The sequence below is a fragment of the Serinus canaria genome, chromosome 14 (assembly GCF_022539315.1).
Source record: "Serinus canaria isolate serCan28SL12 chromosome 14, serCan2020, whole genome shotgun sequence".
NCBI lineage: Eukaryota > Metazoa > Chordata > Aves > Passeriformes > Fringillidae > Serinus > Serinus canaria.
Window position 1 is genome coordinate 1065737 of NC_066328.1, and position 20576 is coordinate 1086312.

The window sequence follows — 20576 nt, forward strand, 5'->3', positions numbered from 1 at the left end:
CCCATAGGCTCACGCGGGTTGGCCGGGCAGCGACACGGGTGGTCAGGCCGCCCCGGTGTGGCCGGCGGAGCCTCGGGATTCCTTCAGGCACTGCTCCAGCGCTGCCTTCGGGGCCGAGTGTTTTCACTTTACTTCATATAAGACACCAGAGAACTACTCAAAAAGGACCCTGGAACTGTGGAACAGGCACTCACAGATTAATGAGTGCTAGGAGTTAATGTGTGGCACAGCGTATGCACCTGTGTATCCCATCCCTCGTGTACATCCTACCCCTCAAGCAGGCACCGTTTCCATCTAAGAGGTGTAGGTGCACTTAAACCTTTCCCATCAGGTGAGCTGAGGCCAGGGTTTGCCTGGAGAAGGTGTCTGGCCCCTGAGACCCCACAGCAAAGGGTAGCAGAGATGGGTGAGTTGGGGGCAGTAGGGACCTGGTCCTTGTCCCACAGAACATCTCACATGTTAAGGTGTTTTTCAGAGTCCATGCCAGTGAGCCATGGAACACCAGCCACTGGGCACAAGCAGGAGAAAATTGGACGTAGAAGGTGACTGCTCATTGCATGAAGAGCTGAGTGGAGCAGCTGCTCCCACAAAAGCTTAGTGTGAAGCAGGAGTGAGCTCCATGTGCCATTGGTGGAAGGTGGAGCAGTGGAGCAAGGCAGTGTGAAATAACAGAGAGATATGAACCCTCTGACTGAGCCCACCATGGGGCTGTATGCGGGGCTTGGAAGAAGCATCTCCAGATAGGGTGTCCTGCACAGACCTCATTCTGCCACGGGCTGGTCACTCCTTCTCAATCGCTCCAAGTGCCAGGGTGTGTTTCTAATATTCACTAAGCACACAAAATTTCCAGCAAAGCCACAACTCTGCCAAATGACTCTGGGAAGCTTGGCATGTGCTTGAATCAGTTTCTGCAGATGGTTGCTGGGATTTTTTTGAAGCACCTGAACACTGTCAGGAGCCACAGGGCAGGCTGGAGGGTTTCTTCCATTCCTGCCACCATGGCCATCAGGACACTGCACTCCACAATCACTTTGTTATTTTCCCCTGGATTGCAGGCAGCAGCAGAACATTGAATTGCCTCACCTCCACTGCCAGCTCCCTGCAAAAACACTTCAGTTCCAGCTCTTCCCACATCCCATACAGGTACAGCCTCAATTCCTTTGTTAACTGAAGCATCCCCTCAGAATTTTGACAGAAAAGAAGCAGCCCTTTATCAGATTTATTTGAATTTACCTTTACAGGCTGGTGGGTGGTGTTTTGTTTTCCCTAATTCCTGAACCAAGACCATTGTCCCCATAGTCCTCCAGTGGCTCAGGTGGAAATGCCTTAGTTCAGCAGATTTATGAAGTCTTCCAATAACCATTTTAATTTTTTTAACTTAAGCTGTTAATTTTTGATCATTCTATAATTTCATTCGTGGTTGCCTAGGGAACAGGGATCACAACCTGAATACGTTCAATTTGGGGAGAGAAGAATCCATGCAGTAAACAGAAATATAGGGTGCTTTAAAAAGTCAGACCCTAAAAACACAAGAAAAACTGAGAAAACAGAGTGATAGGGAAAGGCAGACAGAAAATAGTGGGAAAAGGCAATTCTTTAAGATTTATTTCAAGACCCACCAAGCCAGCATCAGAGAAGAGAAACCTCCATCCTACTTAGTGCTGTATTGAAAGTAATAATTAGCAATAAAAAAGAAACCCATAATAAATAGATGAAAAGAGAAAAAATTAACAAATTTCTCGATTTCATAACTGACAATTTACATCAACAGGACAATCTGGGTGCCTGCAGTCACTCCATAGGGAATTGTGTCTGCAGCATTGCACCTTTTGCCTGGTCTCAGCAGGAATTTGCTCCCTCCTTCCTACCTTGGGCATTGAAAACCAGTCAGGATTTTGGGCTGCAGAGGGCTCTAGCTCCTGGAGAGCCTCGGGAGAGCAGGACAGAGCAGATCTCAAGGTCAGGCTTTGTTTCTTTGAATCTTTCAGCTCTCAAGTCCTCAGGTGAGGTGCCAGGGTCTCACCACCCTCACAGGGAAGGATTTACCTCTGGATGATTCCCTGTTGCACTGCCCACCCATCTCACCCATTAGCTATCGTTTAAATCCTCTCCCAGGGTTTCATTTCAAGGGTTTGCACCCCAGTTTTGTTCTCATTTAGCCAGAGCTCATCTCTCATGGAGATGCTCCTTCTATCCCCCAGGTTTATCTGGCTTATTTGTAAGCTGAAATTCCACCCCCATACGCAGCAACCTGCAGCACTGCCTGCCCTGTTCCAGCTTCTCGAAAGCAGTGGGTTGCAGGAAATTTTAACTCTCCCTTGCTCTTGGAAGAGGGAAAAGTATAAATTTTTAGGAGAAGACCTGTCTTCCTGTGGCCTTTATGTGTTGAGGATGGTCTGACAGAGTCACAGAATATCCTGAGTTGAAAGGGATCCACAAGGATCATTGAGTCCAACTGCAAGTCTGTGCTGCTGTGCCCTCTGGGAAAGTGCAGACAGCTGGGGTGGTAACCCCTCTGTTGCCTTTCTGTCTCCCCCCCGGCAGGAGTTTCCTTGGCTCAGTTATGTCTCCCTTATCTCACCCTTGGCTTCCCAGCACACTGCCAGCAGCCCAAACATGTGACTTAGCGGATTTAGGTGCTGGCAGAGATCTTTGAGCTTGACAGGATGCCCAAAGCTGCCAGTTCTTCAACGTCTTAATGAAATGAGGCTGTTCCTTTTCATTTACTCACCTCTTGGATCCTAAAGTGATGCCTCTTGAGAAGCCATGCTAGAGTGCTGGGAGAGGCCTTGGAACCCTTTCAGCTCCAATTTGCCAGGTCCAATCCAGCAGCTTTAAGAGGTCTTGGCTGTTAGCACATCCGTGGGAAGTGGCCCTGGGGACACCAGCTGCCTCTTGGGCTGAAAGGACAACCAGGCTGCCTTTGGGCAGTGCAGGCAGAGCCTGCCCATGTGTCCCAGGCCATGCTGCCTCTCCAGCTCCCACCACAGTGGGAGGCTCACCCAGGCACAGAGGAGCAATGGTTACTGAAATTCCCAGCCACTTCTCCTCCATGCTGGTGGTGCTCCAGGGTCTGTCAAGGGTCTGGAGCTCTGTAACCCCCATCAGGGACACAGGGACACCCTGGGGACACTTTCCTGGAGTGATGTGGGTAGAGACTCTGCCATCTCCCTGCAGAGCACTGCCAGGGAGACCACACTTGAGGAGAAGAGGGATTGGGAAGAGCAGCAGGTATTCTGGAAAGCTTCCTCCTGTGTCTGAGCACTCCAAGAGGAGTCTGTTTCACTGTGCATCTTCTCAGCACTTAAAAGGCAAAGCGATACACCAAGAGACTCCAACCTGGCGGTCAAGACTGGGGGGCTGCAAGCTGGCATGCCTTGGGGAGAAGGGGAATAGGGGCCCCACCCTGGGGAAAGGAAGCCCAAGACATCTGATCCTCAGCAAGTGTGGGGGGACCAAGGGAAGGTGTTGGATCCACTCACCCTCTCTAATCGGAACCACCATCCTGGGATTTTACTCCTGGGCAATGGCACTCCAAGGTGGAAAGTGCCAGTCTCAGGGCTGCACCCTGCAGCACTGCAGCAAAGTTAGGATGGGAAGAAATGAGGACAAGATGGAAAATGCTCTCAACTAAAGTCAATGTGTCTGTCCCTGCACCACAACTCCCGGGATGTGTCCAGGGAAGCCCTTGCTGTCTGTCCCTGAGCCACCAGCTCAGGGAGGAAGGTGCCACTGGGCATCATAGGGTGTGTGCCCTGCTCATGCTCCTCCCTCCCTCGCAGAGAGCAGCAGGAGGCTGGGATGGGAGCAAGGAGCAATGCAGATGGGGTCACACAAGGACAGTGGTAGTGAATCTTTTGCCTGGATACTGCCAGGGTGGCAGGGCCATGGGGATAGCAGAGAAACTGAAAGATAAATTACTTAACCAAGTTCTTCTTCCCAACATCTGCATTTGACTGCTGGCTGAGAGATGAGGGGCCAGAGCACCCTGTGCCAGGCCCACCCTGGCATGGCTGCCCTGGGGACTCACTGGCACACACCCTCCCCGCAAACTGTCCTGCATTTTGGGTGTTGTTTGGACAGGGAAGGGAAGGTCCTTGATGGACAGAGATAAGATGGTTTCATGAGCCAGCCAGCACCTTTAACACAGATTAAACCCTGAAACCATGTATGGGGTGAGGAGAACTGGGGTTTTCTGTACCCAGATGGTCTGAAACAGCAGGATGGATGTCCCCACTGCCCCATGTGGCTGCCTCTTGGGAATAACACCATGGGAGATTGGGGGTGACAATAGCCAACAAGGAAAGGTGGTGGAGAACAGCTTGAGCCATGATCTCAGGGACACAGCTGCCAGCAGTAGGAGCAGGATTGACAAGTTTGGCACAAGGGCTGGTTCTTCCTTCCAGGGGCTCATGTGAGAGACAGGGACATCCCCCAGGCAAGTGCTTCCCCACTGCCTAATCCCTGCTGTCCCTGTTGCCTCCTCTCTGCCTGATCCTGTCTTTTTCTGGGTTTCTCCCATTTTCCTGCTGAGTCTCCTGCACACTCCCAGCCTTGGGTGTGAGCTTAGTTACTGCAATGCCACTACACCTCATTGCAACATCTCCTGTCTTCTGTTCTAGGTGCCACGAGGAGTCTGTAAATACTTTCTTTGGCAAGATTTTTGTTTTGATCTAATGGCTTAGCTTCCTTCAAAGGCAGGCACTGAGAGGCACTGCATGAGGCAACAGGGAAGGTCACGGGCAGAACTGAGGCAGCTGTAATTGGGGAGGATCAAACCAAGGCTTGAGCAGGGGTGTGGACAGGTGGCTCAGCCCCGGCTGGCATGAGGCACCGGCATGTCACCGCAGGCAATGACTGTCCCAGATCCTTTCCAGGCCCACAGTCACCTGTGACTACTCAGCTGGCATCACCTGAGACAGGGCCAGTGGCTCCGTGATGATGAAGATGCTGGGCAAGACCACGCCGTTCCTCAGGTGGCCATAGCAGGATGCCATGCAGAAGGGTGACACGTGATGGGGGAAAGCAAACAGGGAGAGGACGAGCCCTCGGCCAGGCCATGCTTGGAGGGAAGGCACTTGCCACCCCCACACCTGGCCAGCCTGTATAATCTCAAAACACTTGTGTGGCTCTGCTGAGGATAACAACTCTGAGCCAGGCAGCTCCTTCCTGCCTCTGAGCACTGTAATGAGCTTTGCTGTGTGCTGCTAAGGATGTGAGTGTTAGCAGGGAAGCTTTGCCGTGGTCTGGTGGCTGCTCAGTCACCCATGGAGACAGCTTCAGTTCCTCTGGGTCTGTGGAACCAGCTGGGGGAGGGCAGAAACAGGGCTCCCAGCTGCAGCTCTGAAGATGGGCACTGGGTCCAGGTCTCTCCCAGTGCAGCCCAGCAGGAGATGGGATCTGTGCACAGGCCAGACAGTCAATACTTCAAGCACCCCATCTAGGGCCAGACCCACAGCTCTGAAATGCTCCAAGTGCCCTGAGGAGCCAAAATTCAGCTTTGGCCATCACCAAGAGTAAAGGCACCAAGGTGGACAGTGGGGTCTCCCAGCTCAGGGGGCCCCCCGGCAGAGCAGTCATGAGTGCCACTCTCTGTTTGGCCTCATCTTAACACCAGTGCTGCTGATTCCTGCTCCCATACCCAGACACCTTCACCTTTGCCCGGGTTCTCAGTTCATTTCCTCCTCTCCCAAGGGCTAGCCAGGGTCCAGAAAGTGGCTACAAATCCCCAAGATCAGAAAGGAACACAGGTTTACAAAGCAGTCATACTCAAAGCCATCACTGTGACATTCAGCTACACGGAGACCCCAAAAACTTATATAATCATAGAATTACAGAATCATTTAGGTTGAAAAAGCCCTCTAGGATCAAGTCCACCTGTTCCTCCAGCACTGCCAAGGCCACCACTAGAACATGTCCCCAAGTGCCACATCTACATGGTTTTTGAACACTTCCAGGGACTCCACACTTCTCTCAGCAGCCTGTTCTGATGCCTGAATTTCTTCTCTTTATCAAGTGGAAAAACGCAGTGGCTGGGGGCTGCCCTGCTTCCTGCCTGTCACAGCCTGGGGTGGGTTGGTTCACTGTGGCACCCCAAACCCCCCCAGCAGTCACAGCACCCAAGCTACCCCATGTCTCTTGTTCAGTAGAGCTGCCTCAAGCCATGGCTATCCTTGTCCCCACCGCAGTTCCCTTTCCCCACCCTTCTCTCCCTCCTCCCTCTGCCCACACTGTGCAAACTTTCCCCACTTTGGTGTCCTCAGCACCAGCAGCACCTTCTCCTGCCAGCTTGGCAGCCAGCAGGCAGGACGGGCAGGGCAGCCAGACACCAGCAACTGTGACCACACTCCAGTGCCGGCACTTTCATCCTTATCTGGAGCACTCCACCTGCCCACTGGAGTGGCCCGGGAGTGCTGCATTCCCAGGCACGGGAGCTGGCACCTGCTTCCAAAATCCAGGGCACCAAGGCAGGGCCCAGTGTGGAGTGCTGCTGCTCGGAAACGGCATGGACGGACAGACGGACATGGCAGACTGACCATGCAGGGATGGACTGACTCCGCACCCGGAGCCACCACGGCTGCTCACAGCCACTGCCCCCCACAGTGCGTGAGCTCCTCTAACGTACATGCGCGGCCTCTTGCACACACACGGAGTCCTACACACACACACAGAGCCCTAAACACACACACACATACACACACACACACACACACACACACACACACAGAGCCCCTGCACACGCACGCACAGAGTCCTAAACACACACACAGAGCCCCTACACACACACACACACACAGAGAGCCCCTACACACGCATGCACAGAGCCCTAAACACACACACAGAGCCCTAAACACACACACAGAGCCCCTACACACACACACACACACAGAGCCCCTGCACGCCCACACAGAGCCCCTGCACACGCACGCACAGAGCCCTAAACACATACACAGAGCCCCTACACACACACACACACACAGAGCACCTATATGCACACACAGAGCCCCTGCACACGTACGCACAGACCCCTAAACACACACACACACGCACGCACAGAGCCCCTGCACACGCACGCACAGAGCCCCTGCACACGCCCGCACAGAGCCCCTGCACGCCCACACAGAGCCCCTGCACACGCAAACACAGAGGCCCTGCACACGCAAACACAGAGGCCCTGCACACGCAAACACAGAGCCCCTGCACACGCAAACACAGAGCCCCTGCACACGCAAACACAGAGCCCCTGCACGCCCACACAGAGCTCCTGCACACGCAAACACAGAGGCCCTGCACACGCAAACACAGAGCCCTACAAACACACACAGAGTAGTGCCCCTACACATACACACCCACAGAGAGCCCCTACACACACAGAGAGAGCCCCTACACACAGAACCCCTACACGGGCGGGCTCGCGAACACACACACACACACAGAGCACAATGCCCTGCGCACACGAATACCGGTGCATGTACTGCCCAGCGGGGTGTGGGCACACACTGAGAGTTCACACTCAGAGGGATGTGTGCACACTCACACCTCACAGACAGGTTCAGAGTATTACACACATGCCATGCATACACGCACACACAAACACACACACACTTCCTCACCCTCCCACGGTCCCGCCCCGCTCCGGTCCCGCCCCCGGCGCGTGCGCGGTGCCGCGGTCCCGCGGTGGGCGCGGGCGGGGCCACACGGAGCGGAGCCGGAGTCCGAGCCGGAGCCGGAGCCGCAGCCGGAGCCGCCCGGCCCGGTGAGTGAGCGGGGGGTGGGCGGTGGGTGCCGGAACCGGCACCAGCACGGGGGGTGATGAGCATCGGGGGGATGATGGTAGCAGTAGCGGGGGGGTCGGCCCGGACGGGAGATGCGTGGGGCCGCGGCCTCTTGTTCACTTGGCGGGGCGGCCCCGCCCGGAGCTGCGGCAGCTCCGGGGCCCTTGACCGGCTCCTCCCGCTGCCTCCATGCTCCGGCGCGGCTCGGGCTTGATGCCGGCGGTGGCTCCTGCGCGGGCCCGCAAGGGTCGCGTCCCCCGTAGGCTGCGGCGAATGGAGGTGCGGGATGGAGGCGGCGCCGCCCGGGGATGCTCGGCCGCGCTCGGGGGGCTGCGCCCGGCTTGGACCCGCCGGCATCCCGGGGGAGCTCGGGCCGCCCCTCCCTGCCGGAGAACGGACACGAGGCTGCGGGACCGAGGGGGCATCTGGCGGCCCCTCTGCGCCCCAGGCCCTGGCTCGGTATGAGAAACTGTTATGCCAAGACAGACCTTGATGGGCTGGAGCGTGTCGGGGGAAGGGAACGGATCTGGGGAAGGGTCTGGAGCACAAGTCTAATGAGGAGCAGCTGGGGGGGGTTCAGCCTGAAGAAAAGGAGGTTCAGGAGAGACCTTCTCAGTCCACAACTCCCTGACGGGAGGGTGCAGCCAGGTGGGGGTCGAGCTCTGCTCCACGGGAACAAGTGATGGAACAAGCGAAAACAGCTTCAGGTTGTGCCACAGCAAGTTTAGGTTGGATGTTGGGAAAATTTCTTCACGAAAAGGGTGGTCAGACACTGTAACAGGCTGCCCAGGACAGTGATGGAATCCCCATCACATTTGGAAATGTTCAAAACCAAGTAGAAGCAGAAGAGATTTCCCTGTCCTCTGCTCAGAGCTGCCCGGGTGGGCTGTCCTGCCCAGCCACTGAGAACTGCAGGGCAGGAGCAGTGTTGTACATGGGTCCATGAGAAACCCATGTGTTGGTCTCCAGACCTTATTCTTGGTAAATTCATGAGGCCAGTGAGTTTGCAGAGTTTGTTTTTTTATGAGCAACTGCAAACACACTAGGCAAACCAGTGATGTTGTTTTTAAGGCAAAGGGGTTGACCAGCTCTTGTAGCATTTTTGTTCCCTCTCTCCTGCTGCTGCCCCAGTACATAGGCAGTTACAGATGCAACCATGGAGCCCATCAGGCTCCCTGTGCCCACTGATCCACTCCCATTGCAGGGCTGCAGCTGGGCACAAGCCAACCTCTCATTCTGCAAACAGCATCTAGCCCTAGTTTTCGTCTTTATTTCAAGGCCTGAAGTTCCTGTCTGGCTCAAACCCAAACTCACATATCTGTTGGACACTTGGTATTGGGTTTGTAGAGGGCTGTGAGGTCACTGGTCCCTGCTGCACCCAGCACCCACCAGCCTTACAGCCTCTTAGAAAGTTTTATTACTGTTTGCACAACCAAGGTGAGGTTTTTATGGTCTCGCTCTGTTGTGACTCCCAGATCTCTGTGAACACTGAGAAGGTGAAAACATCCCAGAAGCTAGAGCTGTGTGTTACTGAACACTCATGGCTGGTCTGATGGCTGCTGGCCCTGGTTGCTCTTTGCAGGACCTGGGACTTTCCTGATGCACCCGCCTCGGAAATCACTCACTCTTCCTGTAAACAGTGGCCATAAAAAGTCCTTGCCCTGCTATGGCTGATTAATTTCCAACACAGACACTGTGGGGAGCAGAGAGGAATTTCCTGCTCCAGTGACAGTGTCGAAAGTACCCAGGGACTGACCACCCTCGCCAGGTGTGTGATGCCACTACCCTGGGCACAGCTGCAGAGGTGCAGGCACCTGGCAGCTCATCTTGTAGGGGTGACACGGTGTCTCTGTCACCCAGCAGGAAGAAACACCGGGTTTGTATTAAAAAAGGCAACGTCTGCCATTTGCAGGGCTGGTTTCTATGGGAACGGGACATCAGAAGAGCAGAAATGCGGTGTGTGCTCTAAAATAACTGCAAGTTCCCGGGAGCATGTGGCCTTTGCTTGGCCCTTTCCTCTGAGGCGGTGGCCGGGCACAGCCACCTCCCTGCGACAAGGCGGTGTGGAAGTGGGTCAGGAGGTGGGATGCTGTGGTCTTGATCTCTGCCAATGCTCAGCCTGTCCTCATCTAAATCCTCCGGCAGAACAGCTCTGGTCCAGGCTGGCAGCTAGTGCCACCACGTTATCCAGCACAGCTTGGTACTGTGGCAGGGGCTGGTGGGGACCAGGTGGTGAGGACCAGTCTCGTATCCACTCATGCAGGCTGTGGGTGGGCAGGAGCATCTCCTTCCTCACTGACCTCCCTGATGATGGCCAGGGTGTGTCCACACTCATGTATTCAGGAGACCCTTCCTCCTGCCGTGGTTCAGAGAGCAGGGAGAGGAACTGGAATCTCCCAGAAGCTGGTGGTGGTCGCCTCTCTCTCCTCCCAGATCTTTGGCCCTGCCTCTTGGTGGGAAATTCAGTCTTATCTTGTAGTGCTTGAGCTCAGGTGGGAGCATCTGCTGACCTCAGCAAGGCACTTCATTGCCTCTGTGGTCATCATCCCCCTGTGGCACTCAGCCCTCCCTTACTGACAAAGATGGGCCCAGATGAGGACCTGGGCCCTGTCCTGTCCTCTGATCATGGACATCTCAGGGCTGATCCAGGAAGCACCTCCCAAAACAGGTTTTCTCTCTTGGGTTGCAAAAAAAAAAATTTGTGCTTTGGATACCAGAGACTGGAAAAACATTTTTGCTCTCAAATCTAGTAAGAACTTTTGTAACTTAGCTTCTTCCTCCTCATCTCCAGCAAGTGAAAGGTCCAGAATGAGTTTTCTTGGAACACTTAAAAACTTGGAAAATATTTATTGGCAATAATGGAGTTTTCAGTCTTTGTATAGTGTTTGTGTTACCCAAGAGCTGCTTGACATTTTCCCAGCAGCAGCTGTAAGACCCGTGGGGCGGTCGGGGGGGCAGTTTGAGTTTGAGGGTGCGGCAGGGCGAGCAGGATTTGGAATCTCTGCAAGGGCAGCAGCTGCTCCTGCCTGACCTGCAGTCCTTTAAAGTGAGCCACAACTTGGATTCCTTTGGTTTGCTCTGGATTCCTTCAAGGGGTACATAACAAAGGTTTCTGCTTGGGGGTGGGGGGGCTTATTTGGGGGCGCTTCAGAAGCTGCTGTGTGGGGTGTGTGTGTGGGCCTGGGTACCTGCTAAGGGATCCTGTGGCACAGCATGGACTGTTCTGCCTGGCCACATGTTGACCAGAGGTCAGCTGGAGACAGGGACCTTTGTGAGGCACTTGAAGGTGCCTTTGCCAAGTAGCCATTGCTATTCCTTTCCTGCTTGCTCTGGGAGGGGTTCTGATGGACTTTTTGGGGCTGAAGCATAAGATTTCTGCTTTTTCCTGCCTCAAGAAAGATCCTTGAACACAGATGTCCCTGCTGTTGCGAGAATCTGTCTTCTGTGCATGGAGTGGCAAAGAGCTGGTGGGTTTTTTGTGCTCTGAGAACACATCTGAGTTTAGCCTTGGGGCTGGGAAGGTTCTTGCAAAGCCAGGAGAAGGATCCTGGTTTAGGGTCAAGCCTGGGAAGGTGTGTGCCAAGGCTGGAGAAGGCTCCTGGACAGCTCAGGGAGCTGGTAGCAGAGAGCAGGTGAGGCAGGTGGGTGTTGTTGCTGTGCCCTGTGTGTCTCGGGTTGCTGTTGCTGCAGCTCTGTTGCCACCGGAGCTGTGCTTGCTGTGTGTGTTCACCAGCCCAGGAGCCAAGGTTGGCAGGGTGGGTCAGCAGCCTCCCTCTTCTCACACCTGGGACACCCTGAAACCCCTGCTGAGCTTGCTGGGTACCAGCTGCATCCAGGGAGCTGGTACCATCCCAACCAGGGCTGGAGAATGCGCTGTGGAGCACCTGCCAGGGCATTGCTCCTGGGTTCTGTGCCTGTCTGTGTCCCCGTGGCACTTTCAGTGCTGCCAGGCTTTGAGCACCTGCTCGGAGCTGACCCCGCAGCTGCCCACTGTGATCCTGTCAGGATTTGCTGTGCTCAGAGGCTGGCACTGCTTGATGGGGGCTGCCCAGAGTCCAGCAGTGCGGGCAGGAGCCTCTGCTGGTGCCAGGGCGGCTCCTTCCTTCTCTGTGCCGCTCTGCAAGCCCAAAATCCCAGCCAGTGTCCTGGTGGGATAGTAGTGCTCCATCAGGAAGTGCCACTGCAAATGGAGACACAAACAACTTGAAGGGATGGCGGATGCTTCCCAAGAGGGGGAGGAGCATTCTCGAGCACCGACCTTCCCTTGTGCTTCTCTTGCCCTTTTCTCATCCTTGCCTCTCCTAGCAGAGTTTCTGCTGGGAAAGCACCCAGTGTTGCAGAACCAACCCTTCACATGGCAGGAGGTGGAAGCACAGCTTGGAATCTCCACCCATCCAAAAATAATAGGCTGCCAGGATTTTGACAGCCTTCCCGGGGCCGGTGTTTGTGGTTCTGTAACCCTGTGCTCCTGCAGCTTGAGGAAAGCTGTTGCTGCCTGCTGCTGGGAAGGAGCCAGGTTGGGTATTGAAAAAGCGGCTTCCATCTCTGGGAACAGCCATGCCAGAAACCAGGGGCACTTACTCTTAGGAGAGGGAGCACAATGGTTATTTCTGGGGTGAAGCCAGCTGCTGTGGTTCCAGGCTGGGAGCAGAGAGGTGCCCTGGGCTGTGTGGGGTGTGGGATGCTGCCCTCCTGCTGCCCATCTCCACCAGAAGCTGGCACTCACGGCTCTCTCCTCTCTCTCCTCCAGGGTCCTGCGCTGGGTCCCTTCTGATGGGAGGATGGTTGTGCTCAGGCAGTTTAGGCTGCTGCTCTGGAAGAACTACATCCTGCAGGTAGGCTGGCACTGCACCGGGGGCTGCTTCTGGCCTTGCTATATGGGGGTACATCAGAGCTTGCCCAGCCTCTGGCTTCACCAGGAAACCTCCCCTTTCCACATGGGGCATCTCTAGGAGGAAAACTGGGTTATTTGTGCATGTGGGGTCTTTTGTGCTGGGCTGTGTGACCTTATGGACTGTGCTTTGTGCTCAGTTTCCTTATTCTTGGCCTGTCCAGCCTGCCCTCTGGCAATGTGCTCAGCTCCCTTCTCCTGGGACCGGGGAACCCACACCCCATCCGTGTGATGTGGGGTTTTTTGAGCTGTCTCATTGCACAACCTCCTCTGGAAGTCCCGGTGCCTCCAAAACCCACTGGAGCCCTGGGTTCTTTTCCTCCATTGCTTTCTACCACTCTTAGGAGCAGCTTTTAGGGGTCTTAAAAATATTAAACCACTGGCACCCACTGCCAGCCCACCTCCCAGCATGGCAGCTGGGTGTTACTGGGGGATTTGGGGACCACAGGGCTAGCAGGTCCTGTCTGGTGCTGGCCCAGGCCACAGCCCCTTTAAGTGTTCCTGGGTGGATTCTGTGGCTCCACTGGGACCCAGAGCCAGCCCTGGCAGAATGTGGGGGAAGAGGAGGGAGCAGGGATGGCTGCAGCCTGGCTTTACGCTTTCAAACACCCGTGTGCAGCTCAGCACAGCCTTGCTGTAAAAATAACCTGAAGGAAGAGGGAAGTGCTTGCTGCACCCGGTCTTCTGGCAGGCACAGAACAGGGAACTGGGCTTTGAGGGGACAAAAGGGACTGACAACAGGGCTGATTTGCAGCCAGGAGCATCCCCCTTCCCCTCTGCAGGGGAAAAGCTTTGTTTTCTGGGTGTGCTTCAGGGTGGGGATACATCTCGGCATGTTTTCCGAGGCCACAAGCTGACTCAGGTCTACTGTGCCAGGATACAGCTAAAAGTCCTGTTCCTGCTAGAGAAACAGAGCTCCCAAGTCACCTCCAGCCCACTGAAAGGATGGACGCAGGCACCCAGAGCTGCTTGGGCCAGGCAGAGGTGGTGATTATGGATGAGTATCCCTGTCACCTCTGGAATAGAGTGCTTGAATGACTTCTGCTGCAGAGCTGGTGAATGTGTGTGAGCCTGCAAGTTCAGGGAGGCAGAGCTGTTCTGAAGGCAGCCCAGGAGGCAGAGAGAGGTTTAGTACCATAGTAAATCAGCAGGAGGCAGCTGGGCTGCCAGGGCTGCATTATAAACCCATCAGACATCTGCAGCGTTTGCTTTTATGAGTGTGGCTTTGGGAAAGCTCCTTTTTCCCTGCCTGCCCGAAGCTTCTGCTTCCTGCCTATGCTGCTGGGGCTGGCTGTGCCTGGAGCAGGCTGTTCCTTTTAGGGGAAGCCCCAGGAGGTGTTTTGGGCTTTGGTAGTGGGTGCTGAGAGCCAGGGTAATGGTGGTCCCTTTATCATCTCCTGACAAACTGCCCAAGATCCCATTCACCCTGGCTCCTGCAGAGCTGTCTCCCTTCCCAGGCTGCCCCACTGGAGACTCTGCCCACCTGAACCTGCCCACTGGCTGCTGCATAAAATCCAGTTGCTGAGACAGCAAAGTTGTGAGACTTAAGGCCTTGGTGCTTCTCTTTCCAGCCTGGCAAACGGGGAGAGTGCAAAATACCCATGTTTTGTGAAGCCCAAATCAGCCAGAGGCCTCAGAAAAGGTTAATGCTGCTGCTGCTGCTCCAGGCACATGCTCTGAGCAACCATGAACCCCTGTGGCCAAGGGCATCTCTGAACTGTCACTGCTATGGCTGAGGCTGAGTGTGCTGTGCTGCTCTTAAGCCTGGCCTGGGATGAAGGCAGCTCGGTTTGCTGGAGGAAATCACAGAATCCCAGAATGGTTTGGACTGGAAGGGACCATTCATCCCACTGCCCTGCCATGGGCAGGGACACTTTCCACTAGACCAGGTTGCTGGATGACCACAGTTCCCCTGGGACACCAGTTTGAAGTGCTAATTGTCCTGGGTTGGATGCTAATGAACCTGTGTTGGTGGGGGTGTTACTGGCTAGGAGGCATTGTGCAGGAGAGATAGCCCCGGGGGAATTGATGGATGGAAGTCCAGAGTGAGTTCATTCTCCAGTGCTTGAATCTCAATTAAAAAAAAAAAAAAGAGCCACTGTGTGTGGTGCAGTAGTGGCTTGGGTAAGCCCATGGGTGTGCTTGCCATGCTGTAGTCCTCCTGTAGCCAGAGGCTCTGCTGGGCCCCATCCTGGGATGCAGATCCAACGTCCAGCTGCCTGGAGCAACTCAGCTCCAGCAGGAAAAGTTGCACTGGTTCCAGCAGTGTTGCTGCGCAGCAGAGCCCCAGGGCATAGGGAAGGAGCAAAGTGCAAGCCTGGGTCGTTCAGCCCAGCAGTGTGGTGAGGAAGGCTCTTGTGGAGGCTGGTTTGAGCTGGAGCAGTGCTTACGGTAGGGGACTCCTTGGCTGGAGAGTCCTGAGGGATGTGGGAACCAGCATAGTGTCATTCCTGGCCTCTGGAAAAGCCCAGGTTGTGAAACCCTGTGGAATGCAAGAACGCTATTGCTCCTTGATGTTCTCATGCCCTGAACCTCGTGACTGTCATCTACCTTCTGTGTTTGCATCTTCTTTTTTATCTCTTGAGAGAGGGAGAGAGAGAGAGTATGCACTGTAGGTATCTGTGTATAGATACATACTTATGGTAGCTATCTAGATGCCTGTGTATATACAGATACATAATATATTTTATATCTTTGCCCCGTGTTTCTCTCTTTCTCCGGGCCTGCAGAAAAGGCAGATCCTGGTGACGCTGATCGAGGTGTGCCTGCCGCTGCTTTTCGCCGCCATCCTGATTGCGCTGCGGCACCGCGTGCACTCCGTCAGCCACCCCAACGCCACCCTCTACCCCAGCCAGTCTGTGGATGACCTGCCCAGCTTCTTCTCCTCCCAGCATGCCAGCAACCCCTGGGAGCTGGCCTATGTCCCCTCCAACAGCAGCGCCGTCCGGAGCATTGCTGAGGTGGTGGAGAGAGCTCTGCCCATCAACATCAGAGGTGAGCAGGGCTGGGGCTGCGCCTTCCCCCCCAGAAATTGGTGTGTCTTTACTCTGGGCAGCCTAGTCCACTGGAAGGTGTCCCTGCCCATGGCAGGGTCTTGGAACTGGATGGTCTTTCATGTCTGTTCCAGCCCAAACTATTCTGTGACTGATTCTGAATCCTCATGCTCCTGGAACACCGTTTTTTTCTGAACTTCAAGGCTACAGTTTGATGGTTTTTGGGTTTTTTTTCAGTAAAATGACAGGATTTGGGGTTGCTTTCTGGTTTCGTTTTATTTCAGTTTCCATCTCGAAAAATATCACCCTAAAACAGTTAAAGAAGGTGGCAGCGCTTCCCTGTGAAAGAGTATTTTTGGAAATCTTTTGGCACAGAAAATTTTAGCGCTTGGTGTTCCAAGCTGTTAGAATTTTCTGTAGGAAAGCTGACTCCTGCTCTCAAGGAGGAGGAATGTCTGCATGCCCAGGATACAGGGCAGCATCCTGTGTAACTCCCCCGTGTCTGACGGCAGGCACAGCGCATCCCCTCCTGTCTCGGACCCAGTGATGCTCCTGGGGATGGCCGAGCAGCAGTGCATTGTGCTTTGCTGTGCCCTATCCCTGCATCTCCCTGTTTCTGCTCCACAGCTCAGGGCTTCCCCTCGGAGCGGGACTTTGAGGAGTACGTCAGGCTGGACAACCGCTCGGGCAGCGTCCTGGCCGCCGTCGTGTTCCGGCACCACTTCCCGCACAGCTCAGCCCCGCTGCCCCTCCAGGTGAGCCAGGGCAAGGTGGGACGGCATCCCCCACCCTGGTGTCGCCCGGCTCTGTCCCACCCACCTCCGACCCTCCCTGCAGGTGGAGTATGAGCTGCGCTTCAAGTACAGCCCGAGGAACGCCCCGCGGAGCGAGCAGACAGGGCTGAACCCCAACCTGGACCGGGACTGGCACACCAGTTACCTCTTCCCGCTCTTCCAGCTGCCCGGGCCCCGCGAGGCCAAGTTTGCTGATGGGGGCACGCCAGGTGAGCATGGCCCAGGACGTGGGGTCACCTTCCTACAGCAACTGGCAGGCTCTGAGCTTTTTAGGAAGTAGGTTCATTTAAAAGAAATTATTAAATTCCGTTAATTATAATGAAGTAGCAATTTATATTTATACCTGCATTAAATTTATATCTGTATAAGGCGAACAATTAAATATTTGTTTGTTATAAGCATGTATTTATTTTATATAAATACAAGCAATTTACATATAAAATTTTGAATATATAAATAGTTATGCTTTTCTATAGATGTTTATATTCAGTTTTGTGCATATATAAACAATTCAGCAAATAATGACACAATTTAAAATTAATATTTAAATATTAATTATTTACTATAGAGCTTCTTAATATTTTATATATTAATTAAAATAATTATTATTTTTATAGTAATATGTCTTTATTTTGTTGAATAATTATTCATTACTTAGATGTAATTGGACTATATTTACAGTTTTGTTATATTCATTAGAGCTATCCTTTATTTAAATTTTATCGTGTGACTTCATGGGCACTGCTTGGCCTCTGGGCACCTCTGCTGAGCAGGGTTGGATAAGAATAAATTTTAATGTACATGAATCATTTTAAAATTTAATTTTTTTCCCATTTCAATTTTTAATGGAAATTTTATATCACTGTCCAAACTGCCCCGTGTTTATTGTACTGCTTAAGTACTTGAAAAGTAAATAGGGCAGTTCTATGGTTTGTGGTGTTTAAGGGCAGCCAAACCACTGGCAGAGCATGAGCCAGCAGGGACATTGTTGGAGCTGGTGTTGGCTTAGGACTGGAGTTTTGGGAACTCCTCCTGTGGTGGCAAAGGGAATATTTCCCTCAGTGAGATTTCTCCCTCTGTATTCGATTGCAGTGTCCAGGGAGAGTGAGGGCGAGGAAGTGGGCAAACAGGTTTTGCTCACAGTGTGTAAATAAAGCAGAGCCCCAGAGTGTTTGCTCAGTACATGAGTTAATATCAAACAAAGTTCCCAATCTCATAATTCCACTGTTATCTTCTCTCTCTGTGGGTCATTTTAGCCCACTGACTTTCAAAATGTTCATTTGGGGTTTTGTAAGAGAATTTAAGTTCCTGTTCAGGTAATATTTGGCAGCAAGTCCACTAAAAAATAAACTATTTTAAGTTGATTTTGTTATCTAAAGCTGTGTCAAGAGAGGTTTAGATTATGGAAAAGCTCTTCCCCCAGAGGGTGCTTGGCACTGCCCAGGCTCCCCAGGGAATGGGCACAGCCCCGAGGCTGCCAGAGCTCCAGGAGTGTTTGGACAGCGCTGCCAGGGATGCCCAGGGTGGGGTTGTTGGGGTGTCTGTGCAGGGCCAGGAGCTGGGCTCATGATCCTTGTGTGTCCCTTCCCACTTGGGAGAGGCTGTTGAGAAATTAAAATATCTGCAGTGTTTTCTAATGCACAAAAGTTTATGCCACAGGTGTGAGTCACAGGATATATTTCTTCTGACTGCAACCTATGTAGAATTGCTTATTCTTCTGGTTTACAAAGAAAAAGGGGAGAAACACAAGCCCAGTGACTTGTGGTGGTTGATGGTGACAGAGAATCTCCCCATTACAAAGTCATACTGCTGGACAGCAACCATTAACTCAGTTTTCCTGGCACCTCCTCCTAAATGATGGTCATGCAAGATACTGGTTTGGTCTAGTGGAAGGTTACCCTGCCCATGGCAGGATGTGGGACAAAATAAGCTTTAAGGTCCCTTCCAAGCCAAACCAGCAATTCCATTAATTTGCTGTGGTATCAATCCTTCCCCAGCCCCCTGTGTCACAGTGATGCTTATATTGCTTTTCCTCTGCACTCCAGTTTTAGTCCCTGTTCCTCTTCCTATGCAATCCTTCCCGCAAAGGCTGTTTGTCCCTCCAAACCCCAGACTGTCTCTATTCCTGGTGTGGTTCTTGCTGCGCAGGTTATCTCCGGGAGGGATTCCTGGCAGTGCAGCATGCGGTGGACAGGGCTATCATGCAGTACCATGCCGGTGCCAGCTCTGCCAGCCTGCTGGAGAACATCACCGTGGTGGTGCAGCGCTTCCCCTTCCCGGCCTATGTCAACGACCTCTTCCTCCTGGCCATCCAGAACCAGCTGCCCCTGCTGCTCATGCTCAGCTTCACCTACACCTCGCTCAACATCATCCGCGCCGTCGTCCACGAGAAGGAGAAGAAGCTGAAGGTGAGAGCTGGGATGTGCTTCCCTCCCTCTTCAGCTTTTCCCAGTGGATGATGTCTTTAGATTAGGAACAAAATCCTTGCTGGGTGTAGAGCCAGTGAGCAGGAGGAGGGGATGGCAGCAGATTAGCGAGGCCCAGGGAAGAATGCTGCTAATCCTGCTGCCATGAGGAGGCTGGGCTCTCATTTCCATGCAACCCAGGGTGCTGGACCACAGGGATGGTGTTTCTCCTGGGCTGGGAGAGAGGGCGACATGCCTGGGTTGTGGATTCAAGAGTTCAGCCTGTTTGAAGGAAGGGTTTTGCCTTCTGCACCTAGAGACCTGTTGTGTGTGTGCTATGGGGGTGGCTGGAGCTCGGCCACGTGGTTACAGCAGCAGGGCTTGGCTTCCCCCTGGCGTTGGCTGTCCTGCCCTGTGCTGGGTGGCCCTGGTGGCACCACTGGCACCCTGCTCTGGGTTTGGGCTTCACTCAGTGCTGTGGGAGCTCCTGCAGTGGTGGCAGCCCTTGTTTGGGGAGGTGGGGGGACACCATGCTGGTGGCTGTGCAGGACCACTCTGCAGGTGCTTGGGGCTGCCACCTCTTTGCTTGTGCCATGAGGGAAAGCCACCTGTGCCTTGCTCCAGCCGTGCTTGGGGAGTGTGGGTGCAGCTGTGGGTGACACTGTGACCTCCCACAGGAGTACATGCACATGATGGGCCTCAGCAACTGGTTGCACTGGAGCGCCTGGTTCCTCATGTTCTTCCTCTTCCTCCTGGTGTCCGTGTTCTTTGTCACCGTGCTCTTCTGTGTAAAGGTGAGCATCTGTCCCCAGGCCATGAACTATGTGCTGGCAAGGCACAGGGATGACAGGGCCACTCTGCCATGGGACTGTCCTGCTGACCCAGGGCTCCTCCAAAGACCCAAAAACTGGAGTTTGGGTTTCCCAGACTGAAATGAGCAGTGCTTCCCCACAGTTGCATTCATGGCAGGGGTGACTACCCCCAAAGGGAGGTGGGGATTGGTGCTCCAGAGACACTGCATGCAGAGCAGGACCACCCTGCTCCCACAGCCTCTGGAGCTCCTTGAGCTCTCCCCTCTGCATGTGCCCACACCAGGTGAAGCAGGATGGGGCTCTGGGTGTTGGCCAGGGTGTCCCCTGCCCCTTAGACCCTGCATCACACGAGGGCAATCTGTATTTCCTCCCTCTGGAGTGGTCTGGGAGTTTCTGGGTGTCCTCACCCATCTGAGTTTGTCTCCAGCACTTGGAGAACACCAGGTCTGTGCTGCTAAAGCCACAGCTGGCTCCAGCAGCTCTAGGCTTCACAAGATTTTCTTGGCAGGTGAGCGAACAGGGAGCGGTGCTCACCAACAGTGACCCCACCCTGGTGTTCACCTTCCTGGCCATCTTCTCCATCTCCTCCATCTCCTTCAACTTCATGGTGAGCACCTTCTTCTCACGAGGTGAGTCCCCCTGCGCTGCATCCTTTTGTTACTGACACTTTAACTTGTGAAGGGGTCATTTCTTCCCATTTTTGGCTGCATTTTCCACACAGTGTGTGGAAAGGGATGTGGGCACTGTTGCTTCCCAAACCAGAGCAGGTCCAAGGGCTGGAGCCCCTCTACTCTGGAGCCAGGCTGGGAGAGCTGGGGGTATTCACCTGGAGAGGAGAAGGCTCCAGGGAGAGCTCAGAGCCCCTTGCAGGGCCTGAAGGGGCTCCAGGAGAGCTGGGGAAGGATT

The 20576-nt window shown here is 53.9% G+C and overlaps 1 protein-coding gene across 2 annotated transcripts in view; it reads left to right on the plus strand.

Annotated features, from left to right (window-relative positions):
• Window positions 1-7672: 7672 nt before the first annotated feature.
• The window catches only part of ABCA3 (ATP binding cassette subfamily A member 3), a 29383-nt gene continuing 16479 nt past the window's right edge, over window positions 7673-20576 (plus strand). For both annotated transcript variants that reach the window (XM_030229569.2, XM_050980055.1), the window contains exons 1-8: window positions 7673-7756; window positions 12526-12610; window positions 15396-15660; window positions 16287-16414; window positions 16497-16662; window positions 18602-18861; window positions 19536-19652; window positions 20179-20299. In XM_030229569.2, coding sequence (XP_030085429.1) covers window positions 12557-12610; window positions 15396-15660; window positions 16287-16414; window positions 16497-16662; window positions 18602-18861; window positions 19536-19652; window positions 20179-20299 — 1111 coding nt within the window. In that variant the 5' untranslated portion in view covers window positions 7673-7756; window positions 12526-12556. The remainder of the gene's footprint in view (window positions 7757-12525; window positions 12611-15395; window positions 15661-16286; window positions 16415-16496; window positions 16663-18601; window positions 18862-19535; window positions 19653-20178; window positions 20300-20576) is intronic.